Source organism: Rattus rattus, chromosome 1 (genome assembly GCF_011064425.1).
Source record: "Rattus rattus isolate New Zealand chromosome 1, Rrattus_CSIRO_v1, whole genome shotgun sequence".
NCBI lineage: Eukaryota > Metazoa > Chordata > Mammalia > Rodentia > Muridae > Rattus > Rattus rattus.
The window spans coordinates 263906962-263920464 of NC_046154.1; the positions used below are offsets into that span (position 1 = coordinate 263906962).

The 13503-nt window shown below is 44.0% G+C and overlaps 1 protein-coding gene across 1 annotated transcript; it reads right to left on the minus strand.

The window, feature by feature from the left end:
• Positions 1-899: 899 nt before the first annotated feature.
• On the minus strand, positions 900-1647 carry LOC116890220 (gamma-secretase subunit APH-1A-like). Its single transcript, XM_032890957.1, is given in 2 exon segments — positions 900-1145; positions 1147-1647. Coding segments are annotated over 2 exon segments (747 nt in total).
• Between the last annotated feature and the right edge of the window lie 11856 nt (positions 1648-13503).

Consider the following 13503-nt stretch of genomic DNA (forward strand, 5'->3'; position numbering starts at 1 on the left):
CTGCCATGGAGTGGGCCGACCCCCAACAGCACCCTCCACTTCACCTTAGGGAAAGGAGGGATGTTGATGGCTGATGGTCACGGGGGTTAAAATAGGAGTTCCAGTGGTACCTGTTCCCACACATGCACTTCCTTCCTTTTCCCCAGGGCCTGGACCAAAGGGATAATAGGATAGAAGTGAACCACAAGCAGCAGATTCAGGAGCAGACACAGCCTGCAGGAGGTCAAGGGGGCTCCCAGCACACCTCCTCCCTCTCCCTACTTAAAAAGTAAAACAGGCATTTTGGGGGTCTTTATCATATCAAAAAATGGTTCCTTTCAGACCTGAGAAAAAGACCAAGATGTCCGCACTTAACTCATCTACCCTTGAGCCTCCAGAAACTTCATCTCCAGGGTCATGGCTAGTCTAGGTCCCTTTTCTTGACAACCTGCACTGTCCAGAACTGGAGATGGAGAAATACAGGATGAGGAGGTCGGGAGGGGACTCCAGGCCCAGGGGTCCCCCCATGTTCCCTCAGCCCTCAGGTGAGATGCGCAGGGCACAGTACACCATCACACGACTATCCTCCTGCCGTTGGCCTGCAAAGGGGAAGCGGGGTGAATCATGGACAGGGTGAGGGTAGAGCATTGACACATGGGGAGACCTGGACAACAAGGGGGTCCTCAGAGGGTGGGGAGAGATGCAGATTCAAGCCCGCCAGTCCCTGATGGGCTGCACCCAGGCTGCTCCTGAGAAAGTTTAGAGACTACAGGTCACAAATGGATAATGCCAACCCGGAAGGAAGTGGAACCCATCAGCGAGGAGATGGAGGATGAGGGCAGTGGACCCGGGCTGGGGCTGGGTTCAGTCATGGGCACTGGACAGGCAGATGGGATCTGTCGGGCGATCAGTCCAGGTAGTCAGTCCTTACATGAAAGGCTGCGCTGGCTACTCCGGAGGGAACCTCTGGCTGTGTCGAAAGCCCAGAGCCCCATGGAAACAGTGACTACATAGACGGGCAGCAGGCTGGCCTCATACCAGGGGTTCAGGAATGTCAGTCCTGAAGTCAAAAGGTGACTCCCAGCTACCAGGCCCAAAGCCCAGTACCGTCTCCTCTCATAGGCATCAAAGAACACAACTTCCCAAAAGGTATGCAGCAGGATAATGACTGGCTATTGTCAGAAAGGCTGAAGTCAGGAAGTAATAGGGTGAGTCTCTATGGATCCCAACCACACCTGGCCCAAGTGCATCAGCCAAAATATTGGTAACAGGGAAGACACCACTGATGATACCGTAGGACAGACCAGAAATATAGGCCATCTGTCGGATGGAGATGGGTGATCTTTCGTCCCCACTTAGTGATGCTAAGCCCTCAGAAGCCTTCTTAAGGAGCTTGTAGTAGGCAAAACGGAACACTTCCTGTAGAAGGACAGAGACAGCAGCACCAAAAATCAGGGGGCCATACTGGAGCCGTGCATCTGGTCGGCCTGTCACATGGACAAAGATGAACCAGACCACAGAGGCCAAGAGCAGGGAGACCAGCCAGAAAAAGGCTCCCGCCACCAGGATGATAACCCAAAGAGGGTCTCCAGCTACAGTGATCAGGAAAAGGGCGAAAGCTGGGCGGAACGCGACGAAGGCGCATCCGAAAAACACAGCAGCCGCCATGACTTGGGCAGCTGGGGGAGGGAAGGAGACCTGGCCAAGGGAGGCGAATGGGAGCAGCGCTCGGAGGGGGAGCCCGTGTGGGGCAGCAACGCAACCCCAGGAGGGGCGCGGTGCAATGCCACCCCGGACCCCGGGGAAGGGGGAGGGTGCCAAAACTCCAGACGAAGGTCTGCCCGACTTCGTCTACGGAAGCCGAAGAGGGAACAACCCCCAGTTGCTGCCCCATGGCCAGTAATAATTCTAAATGTAAATGGTCTTCACTAGCCAACTGAAGAACACCCAACTAACCTACGGAATTAAAAGCAAGGCCACGCACTAACAAAGATGTACACCAAAAGTAGAAGGACAGGAATCAATGCCAAATAAATGGAAGTTATAACCACGCCAGTTACACTTCTATGTAATAAAGTAACTTGAAGCAAAAATTAGAATAGCACTATACACTCATAAAGAGAACAATCCACCAGAAGACAAAGAAATGACAAGATATATACGCTAAGCACTGGGGCTCCCTGTCTCGTAAGGGAAACATTAATGGGAATAAGAGGACAAGTGGGTTCTGATAAGATAGTACTGGGCGATGTCAGTAACCCACTCGATATTAGATTAGAAACCAATCATTAATGACATTTCAGAACAAATAGATCAAATACATTTAACTGAATCCACAGAATCACATCCAACAACTGGAATGTATACAAAAACTTGAAGTTCATTTTAGGACATAAAAGCAATCCTTAACAAATTAAAACAAATAGAAATAGGTTGCTGGGACTTGAACTCAGGACCTGTGGAAGAGCAGTCAGTGCTCTTAACCACTGAGCCATCTCTCCAGCCCCAGGGACAGACTTTCCTTGTGTAGCTTATCCTATTTGGGAGAAGGAAAGTCTCAGAATCACCTCACAGATGATGGACAACAAGCTCTTCCACTCAATGGCCCTTGACAACAAGGTATGACAGTGGAACATTGCCCTGAAGCAAAGTTAAGATCTCTCCACAAGGAGAAAATGTGAATGCTTTTCGCAACATGCTTTCTCTCACGAAAGGTGGAGTTTTAGCTGGGTTTGGTGACACACACCTGCCATTCTAGTGTTCAGATGGCAGGGATTCGCACGTCAGGAGTACAAGGCTAACATCCTGGATGTGTAGTGACCAGTACAACTATGGAAAAATTGTTTTAATAGTTTCTTGGGTTCTCCCATCTCTACTTGCTTTCCAACCCTTTTTCACCTCAATTCCATCCAAGCCCTCAACACTAGGTAGGAGAGAGAGAAGGTTAGAGGGGGAAAGGGAGTGTAGACTCTTTCAGTCAACAAAACAGACTACTTCCTGCTGGTTAAGATAGTTGTTTTTCTTGAGGCAAGTTCAATCTTCGTCATCTGAATAGCCAGCAGCCTAGCAATCCAGTTATAGCAAATGCAACAGCAGCAGGGGCAGCAGCAGGGGGTGGGGTGGGGTGGGATAGAGTGGTAGCAGCTGCTGGCCCTTGGTGCTCTCTCATTTATACCCTCTCCAGAGTCCCCCAGAATTAAACTATCTGTAGGGGCAAAGATCATGCCCTGCTAGAGCACGAGATAACCATAGTTAATGGCTGCGGACAAACTGAAGCAGCCCCATCTTCGACACCTGGGATTAAAGCACAAACATATCACATCCCATAACTGGGCTTTCTTTTCTTTTCTTAAGAAACCAAAAACTCTCAATACAGCTGTTACTAGGACTCTTATCAAGTCCTTCTCTTTTGAGCTCCATCAGAAACCAGTAAGAACTGTTTCCCTAAAGAAAGTTAAGACTCAGAAATGTTAAATAACTTAATTAAGATGGTTAGTAATGCAGAATCAAAGATTCTTCTGCTTACTACACCCCTGACAGTGTGCCCGAGGTAAGGATATCGAGACTGGTGTTTTCTTCTACATCTTGACTGGGTCGTAACAAATGCTAGGAAGGGATCAATCCACAACTGTACTATGAACAAGCTCAACAGAAGAAAATGAAGCTCAACAGAACCGTAAATAATTAAGCCCGTTCTCTAAGCTATGTGGTTTAGTGTCTTAGGCAAGCTCCTACTAGTGAAGAAATTTGCTAATTCACTAGTCCCAGGGATGGTTGGAGGGTCTGAATGCAAGAAGAACTCATGCCAGCCACAGTCCTCCAACATGAATGCCAGCCACAGTCCTCCAAAATGAATGCCAGCATTCTCCATAAGAGAAGGCCCAGAGGTCTGCACAGACTTGCTTAGAGCAAAACCCTGGTCATGGTTCAGCAAAATGTTTCAGTTAGTACCAGTAAAAATCCCTCCCTGTGGAAGAGCATATAACTTTTTTAAACAACTTATTTTCATTTAAATATCTTACCAGTCATGATTTAATTATCTTATTAGATATTGTTTACTGCTGCACCTAGTCTTGTGACAACTTGATTTGCCAAGGTTGGTTGATATCCATGGGAGGCCTCCCCTTTTCTGAAGAGAAATGGAAGAGGAGTGGGTTGAGAGGAGGGGAGTTGGGGAACAAGAACTGGGAGAAGAGGAGAGAGGAGGAAACTATGGTTAGATGCAAAATAAATGAATTAATTAATTGAATAAAAAAGAAGACATTCTTTGTCTCAAGAAAGGTCTGGATCATTCAGTCTTTCTACCCTACTGCCTTTATTCTTGAGTGGGCTATTCTACTGTTCTATCTCAATGGCTACTGAAGACACAAAGAAAACATTCTAGTATAATGAAACATTATTTATTTATTATTTATTATTATTTTCATTAACTTAGACATCGTGAGTTTATTGCGGAAGAGACACATGGAGCTATTTACATAATGAAATATTTCCAAGTATCAAGGGAATGGACAGTTCCATATAACACTACGTCAACAGTGACGTCATGCTGCCAAGGCTGTCACCCTCTCTAAATAAATAAGGAACTATCCTTTCCACCTCAAGCTACTTTAGTGCTTCGAACTCATAGAAACTTCACCTCCAACTTTGACGATAAGCTCTGGAATCTCTGCCTTGTATTTTACAGAATGCTCCCATTCCCGCTGCTGCTACTTAAAATACTTTTCCGTGAGACTTCTCTGGAAACACATACCTTGTTTGTGACAATTTCAGGGAGACTCCTTTTAACTCACCCTTGGTGAAGGACCAGAAAAAACTTTCCAAACTCCTGTATACCATGCTCAAACTCCGCTCCTGAGCTGCCCTGGCCAAGCTCATGAACTATTACCAGCTTCGATTTGATATCGTGAGGCTACGTGCGTGCGTGCGTGCGTGCGTGCGTGCGTGCGTGTGTGCGTCACGATAAAGGCACGCGGCTGTTGGTTTTATGTAAATTAGGGAAGTTCTGTCACAGGTGAAAGATTTCCCATTTCCAGCTCAGATACAATATGAGTTTATTCAACCAACGTAAGGCAGTTTCCTCTGAGAGGTCACCCATTCTGTCCTCAGTATGTGTGTGTCACTCAGACATCTAGACGGATACTATCTCTAGATTGTGTGTTCCACCCAGGAACCCAGGCTGACACTATCTTTTGTATGCCTGCTTTATTCAGGAACCCAAGCTGATACTTGAGGGGAGGTCTGCAGGTGTCAAGGCAAGCAGCGGAGGGAAATCTCTGCTGAAATGAAAACTTGGTTCTGATTGACTTCTTCAGCCTGGATAAAATTTCAGGGAGTTTGACGTCAGACACTTTAAACGTCAATATATATAAATATAATAGAATTTGGGGAAATGTTTCCAGGAAACAATAATTCGCATTCCAGGTTTCCAGGCAACAATTTATTCCAGGTGCACAGTAAAAGTTAAGATGTGACTACATAGAAACTCCTTTACAAAGTACACGTTACCGTGAAGGTGGGTTCTGCAGTTCAAAGGTCTAGGACCTAGAGTGGTCTCGGACCGAGATAGCATAGAGGCCAGTAGGTTATAAACTAAGTGTGAAATCTCTACTAAGGCTGGTCTCTACTCTCTGGGAGTTAAAGATGAAGGTCTAGGGTGGGAAAGTCCAGGATAATCATTCCGGGGGATTTAGGCGATGTCTCCCTCTACAGATAGCAAAAGATCACCGGGTCATTAACAATATAGACTCCTAGCTTTCTGGATGGGATGATCACAGAAGGTAAGCAAATTCTCTTCAGTTTGAAGCTTAGCTACTTAGTTTGATAGGCTTTATATATGAAATTCCTTTTGTCTTGGGCATTTTCAACTTAGGGTGAGTCTTTTGGGACCTAGCATTTCCGAAAGTTGAGAAACGTATTTATTCTCGGTGTTCCTGTTAGTGACGTGGGGATACCAATAACGTCCAGATAGGATGAATAAACTAGACTGCCCTTATAGATGTGGCGGCCATCTAAATAGCCATGGGCCTGAAGAGAATAAGGTTCATCCTTCCATGAATAAGACAGAAGTCATTCTGTTGGACTCCACCCGGGACATCTGTCTTTTCCTGCCTCCGAGGCAAACTGGAATAGTAATTCTTGTTGGGTCTCAAGATGCTTAAACTTTTAGACCTCACGCTGCTGGCTCCCCTGGCTCTCCAAAGTGCCAAACTGAAGATGCTGAGAACTGACAGCTTCTGTCAGCGTGAGGCAACTCTTTATAATGTAGAAGTGCAAATATATGTGATATTTTCACCTCGCACAGTGGACGGGACACACCCACCCCTCCAAGAAAAGCAACCAAGAGATAGAAGGAAGGTCACCATTTAAAGTGACTCTGTAATTGAGGAAAAGCAAAAGAAACAACATCACACATTGGTCACTGAAGCCAAAGCTCCGTCTTTCATAACAGAAACCCAGTCCAATAAATTCTGTTCTGCTTTATGCTTTGATCTAAGTTGATAATTATCAATGAACAAGCGTGAAAAATAGAGACAATCATATTCTCCGGTTTGACAAGGAAACCACCGAAGGATGAAAACCAACTATTATATGATGTGTCCTCTAAACATAACGTTAGATTATACAGACAGTCAGGGCTGGAGGCCGACTTCTTATTCACTATGCAAGGAATGGCGTGAAGAAAATAAGAATTAAAACAGTTGACGGGAGGAAAAGAACTTGAAAATAGGCAGAGGAGAAAAGGACCAATAGCAAATAGGCTTAAAACCACCCAGCATGCCCTGCGGCGGAGGGCGGCGCTCAAACTTCCAAGTGCTGATTTCTTTAGGAATTCCCCGCTGGCTTTTCATGGTTGTGAGAACTATCAGTCAGGAATTAAAAATGGTGGTGATGATATAAAACCGCCCTTCACCTTCATGACATTTCAGGGGTGGGGGTAAAGATGCAGATTCTTTTTACCTGGAAGAACAAATTCTACCTACTCAGTGGAAAGACTGACTGCCTTTCTCCCACCCTACAAAGACTTAATTTTATACATCGGCGTGAAGCTACAATTCCCAAGTCTAGTTTCTACCTCTTATTTAGTTTCTTTCTTTGGTTAAAAAAAACAAAAACCCACACAGGCTGATTATTTGTCAAAAGCTGAATTGCTACCTGTGTCCCTTTTATTCTTTAGAAAACAGGATGTATTGTTTTGTTTTGTTGTTTTTTAAATCCTTTCGTTTGAGACAAGCGGTAGGTTTGTCACCTAGAGCTGTGTCATTAAGCGGCCCAGCATGACACAAACACACAGATATGTGTATTACGCACGTAAAACCCAGAGAAGATAATCGTCAAGTTAACTCTTCAAGGAAAAATATAGATATATAAGATCAGATGATTTCTAAGAAGAGGACAAAGTAGTAACTAATAAGGCATTTCTGCAGGTTGGGGTTGGAATTTGAGGTAAGCCAGCCAGAAATGGTGATAACGGGCATCCCTTAAAAATACTAAAATAAATAAATAAATAAATAAATAAATAAATAAATAAATAAATAAATAAATAAATAAAATTACGAGACTGAAGTATATGGACGTCTACAGGAAGACTGACATAAGTAGAGAGAGGGTACTACGTGGGTAAGCTCTGCGGTAGGCATGTGTAGAGCGGGCCAGAGTAATATCAAAAATACCGGTGTGATGAAAGCCGAAGGAGCCTGAAAGAGAAAAAGAAAAATTGAGAAAACGGAAGTGATTAGGTAAGGACTGCAAAGGACCATGTGACCACCAGAAGGAACTCAGCTTGACTGCGACTGCTGCCACTGACCGACCGCAGTGAGAATCCATCAGGACAGTTAACAGGCAACTGAGGCGATGGTGCTGTTTCTAAGTTAGATAATTAAATTAGCGTATGACGTCATTGCTTTTCTTAGAGAATTTTCACGTTTTCCCTTTCTTTATCTTATTTGATATTTATATTTTCTTCTTCTCTCTCTCTATTAAGATATTCACTTCTATTAGATTATTAAACAGGCAGCTATAGAGAGACAGAAGACGCAAAGAAAGAGACGTGGTCTAACCTTAAGCAAGACCTTGTTCATCCACAAGGTAGCGTTTAGCCAACCATGCATGAGGACAGCCAAAATGCTTACAAAGGAAGATTGGATGAGGCCCTTTAGAGCCAGAAATGACTTCCTTAGTCCGCAAAGGACACTGGGAAATGTGGTCTTTCAGCAAAACTATCGCTGTTCGTGTCCCTGTTTTTATTTTCATGTCCTGCATACACACAGAAATAATGATTATATAAGAAAAAACATAGCTTTCACCTCAAAAATGACACAAAATTATTTATTCATTTATTTATTAAATAATTTATTTATGTATTTATTTATTTTTTATTTATTTACAAATCTGAGTGACCATGGCCAGGGAAGACAGATTTAAATGATCCCAAATGCTAAATTATCCCCAATACAATGTGCTAAGAGTTTTATAAGACTTTTTATAGAAATAAAGCAAAGAAATTTAGAAAACAATGTTCTCTGGTAGAAACCTTATGCAGACGGGCTTCACCGACGTGGGAAAATCTCTGCTCAGGCGAGTTTCTCTGATGACACTCTTCGCTTTGGGGTTAGTGAAAACTTTGGGGATCTGTTTATATATTCTAAGAAGCTTGCCTAATAATCTATGATAGTGCCATAGGAAAGTGAGCCATTCACATGGGTAACGATAGCTCTGAGTGGTATTTATCTTCCTGAGTCTGGCTTGATAACTTTCACTTCCTCCGGTCAAATTTTTGGCAAAGGTCATGATTTCAGTTCTCTTCTTCTGTGAAGAAAACTCCACTGTGCACGTGCACCGTCTTCTCCTAACTCGCACATCTGTTGATGGACAACCAGAATCATTCCATTTCTTAGCTGTTATAAACAGAAAATGCAAGTGTCCCTATGGTTTGTTCGGTTGACAGGAAAAAAAAAAAGGATGCTTTGGGCAGGTTTTGGAGAGATAGAAAAAGATTTTAAAACAAAGTCAACGGGAAATTCAAGGACAATTAGATTGGAATTTGGGAGGAAAACAACAGGACGGGGAAGCTGGAGATCATAGCAGGAGGAGGAGGAGGAGGAGGAGGAGGAGGAGGAGGAGGAGGAGGAGGAGGAGAAAGGTTGCTTTCAACGTCAGAGGACAACAAAGCGTGCAGCTTAGCAGCAGGCGTCTGTGAGCAGCTGCACACAGGTGACTTTAGAAAGAGAGAAAGAAAGCTGGGTGTCGTGCAAGCAGGCTTCAGCTTTCGGCAAATGTCAATAAAAGGAAGATAGAAAGTGGGCAAAGAAAAGGTACTCTCCGTGGAAAGGCTGAGTAGCAAGGGTCTGCCTGAGACAGTGTCAAGGGAGGACTTCTGGAGTATATACGGATGGCACAGTTGTCCTTAAAGGGACAGGCACTCCTCACATCTTCCTAACATCTCTCCAGGTATTTTGTGCTTCTTGGATTTTCTGGAATGGGTAATTTTATTCTGCAGGGGATGGACAGACCTGTTACTTGCTTCTGGTCTGTGACCCCCTAGGATGCTGTCCCATGAATGATGAGGACTGTGAACGCAGAAGAAAGAACATGCAACCAATCGTTTATTAAGAAAGAAATAGAAGTGGAAGGGCTTCTGAGAGAAGATGCTGCCCCTGCTGCAAGAATTGTGTACTTTCTAATGTGTTTTAGTCACTGTTGCTGTGAAAAAGACACTGTGACTACTGCAACTCTTATCAAGGAACGCATTTAACTGGGGGCTTGCTAACAGTTCAGAGATTTAATCCATTGTCGTCATGGAGGGAAGCATGGTGTCATGCAGGCAGGCATGGCACTGGAGTGGTAGTGAGAGTTCTACGTGAAGATTGACAGGTGTCAGGAAGAGAGACACTGGGTATGATTTGAACATTTGAAATTCCAAAGCTCACCCCCAGTGACACACTTCTTCCAATAAGACCACACCCACTCCAACAATGTCATACTTCCTAATCCCTAGTGACCAAGCATTCAAATATATGAGCCTATGGGGGCCATTCTGACTTAAACTACCACACAATGGTTGAGAGAGAGAGAGAGAGAGAGAGAGAGAGAGAGAGAGAGAGAGAGAGAGAGAGAGAGAGAGAGAGATGGGGTAGGTTGCAAGGAATGATTTGCCTTTTGTCAGCACACAAAATGACTGATTTCCTCCTGGTGTTGGAGCTCTGTCAGAACCATAGTTATCTAAAGGTCATCAAGCAGAGAGACGCCCCTTTCATCCCATGGTCAGAGGACTCAAAGGGTAGTAAAGCACAAATTAGGACAACCAGGAAAAGGGATCCTATAATGTAACCTAGTTTAGCCATGTGTGGCAAAGCATAGGGACTGAGAGAAGGTGTTCCCAGATAACAGAGCAGGGGAGTCAGGAAAGAAGAAATGCGGTGAGGGCCAGGGAAATAAATCAGAACCCAGAGAGTGAGATGGTCTTGTGATGCTCCAGTGGTATCAGTCTATTTGCTATTCTCTCGAGGAGACATATTAGGTTGTCTCGTTGTTGACAAGGAGGAAGGCTTCTCTCGAGTTGGGAAATCCTTGGAAAGTACAGGACAAAGAGACTACCAGAAATGAACCCCAAAGGTTACATGTTTTAGTTTTCAATTTCTTTATGTTAAGAAGTCATCCTGGGCAGTGGCAGCATATTCCTTTTGATTCCAACACACTGGAGGTAGAGACAGGTAGAGAATCTCTGTGAGTTCAAGGCTAGCCTGGCCTACAGAATGAACTCCAGGACAGCCAGGACTATACAGAGAAACCCTGTCTCAAAAATAAATAAATAAATAAATAAATAAATAAATAAATAAATAAAACAAAAACAAAAGAAGATGAAGATAAATGCAAAGGAGGAGGAAGAAAGGGGGGAAGAAGAGGAGGGGGAGGAAAAATAAGATGATAAAGAAGATGAGGAAGAAGGAGGAGGAAAGGAGGAGGAGGAAGGAGGAAGAAGGAGGAGGAGGAGGAGGAGAAGAGGAGGAGGAGGAGGAGGAGAAGAAGGAAGAGGAGGAGGAGGAGGTCAGTCATTTGTGAGAGAAGCTCCCTACAGCTTCTCATAGGGACCAAGAGTACTAAAGTGTTTCTTATTTGACCCAGTGCCAAAGGGACTAAAGAAGTCACAGGAAAGCTAAACTCTTGAATCAACTTCTATGCACGTTCCCCAAAGAGCCCATAATTATTTCGTTCTACTTTCTCAAAGGACTGGGCTTCAGGCACAATGGAGATTAAATTGTGTTCTCAGGGCAGGGAGCTTCTTTTTTGTCATGGAGACTACGAAGGTCAAGCCCATTACCAATGGGAATTGTCCGCAACAGTCCAAATCTTGGGGTTCCATTCACTCTGAGGCTGTGCTATCTCACATGGAAAGGACTCCAATTAATTGGTGAAGGGGTCTACCCATTCTAAGAGTAATTGTTTGCCTTTGTTTAGAGACATGTGGGTGAAACCTAGCTGCCATTCTTCCCTAGAATAGGATCCTGTCTCTTTTGTGTTTCTAGGAGAGTAAGCCAATCAGCGCTCCACCACAGTTCATATTTTCCTCATTGTCCAAATTTCCTCCCAAATTTGTCTTCTTGTCAGTTGTTGAGTTCTATACAGCTTTGCCCAGATGAAACACTGCAAAAGGGTCTTTAATTTTTTCCCATTTACCCATGGCACAGAGAGCAATTTTCCACAATCCTTCTAAACCACCCTGATGGTCGGATGATGATCTATTCTGCACTTGTACTATTCCCTCAGAAGAGCACTGGGGTCACCCACACTAGAGGGGCCACAGTCATAACTTGATTAGCTGCTTCTTTGATAGTATTGAGTACCCGCCTGTGTCCTTCAGGCACTTCCTTTGTTCCCCTTTGATGTCCTTTTTAATAGACACCTGCTACTTTCTTGGGCTGAGACATCAGTGAAAAGTTATTCTGTTTCTTGGTGACACTGACAAGGGGAGGTGACAGCAGGAAGAAGGCATCGGCATGGAGAATTGCAAAGACATATTTAGAAGCAGCACATATGGTGACCCTCTTGCTCTGACCTGCTCTAGGGCTCTGTTTAGGGGGCTATTAGTTCAGTCAACTGAGTTCCAGTCCCTGGAGGAAAGATGTTGCTTTCCAGAATGTCAGGAATGTTAGCTATCGCATATGTGACTTACTGGACCCCAAGCTTAATAAGAAGAGCTCTCATCTATAAATACAACCTAGTCAGGGTTTCTGGGGGAGTCTACATCCTCCCTATTGACTTAAGTCCATGGAATTCTTTGTTCAAAATCATGAGGCCATTTTGTCATCTTCATCTTCCTCTGGGAGGAAGAAAGTACGGTTGAGGGAGGACCAATCTTTTCTTTGAATGACTAGACCTACCAAGAGTAACTCCTAGTATTTTAGAAGTCTTTATCAGGGAAGCAGACATTTCTTTTTTAGTTTTAAGAGTTCTGCCATATTATGTGGGAATAGCACAGTCATTAATCACTTCATAAAATCACTTCATTTTAGTCAACTGTGGAATCCACAGTGTGACTGTGGCTGTAGGTCTGGACGTGCTGGGCACGAGTTCACTACAAGGTCGAGATCTCTGACTGTGGTAACCTATGTGTTATTGAGTGGGGCCCCTGAGCACTCTCAACACTGTCCTTTTTCATTCAATTATGTAGAGATTGATATCTTTTCCAGTAAGAACACTCGGGTTAGGAGTGTGATGAGTAACTGCTTAAGGTATTATAGAAGACCCAGGTCCTCCAGGTCAAACTTTGTGGCTTTTCTCCATAGGTATGCTTAGGGGCTATTTAAGTTAGAGTTTTACAGCTGTGAACAGACACCATGACCAAGGCAACTCTTGTAAGGACAACCTTTAACTAGAACTAGCTTACAGGTTCAGAGGTTCAGTCCATTATCATCAAGGTGAGAACATGGCAGCATGCGGACAGGCATGGTGCAGGAGGAGCTGAGAGTTCTACATCTTCCTCTGAAGGCTGCTAGCATGAAGGTCTTAAAGCCCACACTCACAATGGCAGACTTACTCTAAAAAGGCCACAACTACTCCAACAGGGCCACACCTTCTAAGAGTGCTACCCTGAGCTGAGATATACAAACCACCACAGGGGCTGATATAGGGCTCAGATAATTTCTGCATATCTTAGAATCTAGAGCTTGCAGAATCTTGCCACTCGTTTAAAAAAAAATTCCCTAAGTTTTTAAGCATTTTTGTTTTAACTACCTCTTTCTTTCTCAGATATGGTCAAGCCTAAGTATTTGGCTAGTGGCTGGCATAGCTAGCAGAGCCTTACTCTTGTCTATGTCACAGCACTTTTCAGCTAAAAACTGAGGCATGCCTTACTTTGTTTCTCCCTAAGAACAGAAGAGAAAGTTGTCCACATTATTTAGGACATTGGCTTGACAGTTCAAATGACTTCATCCAATCCCACAGAATTACTGGCAGAGGTAAAAGTTGGAATACAGTAAGCTTTGGTTCTGGCTTCACCTGCATGAACAACACTCTTTCATTTGA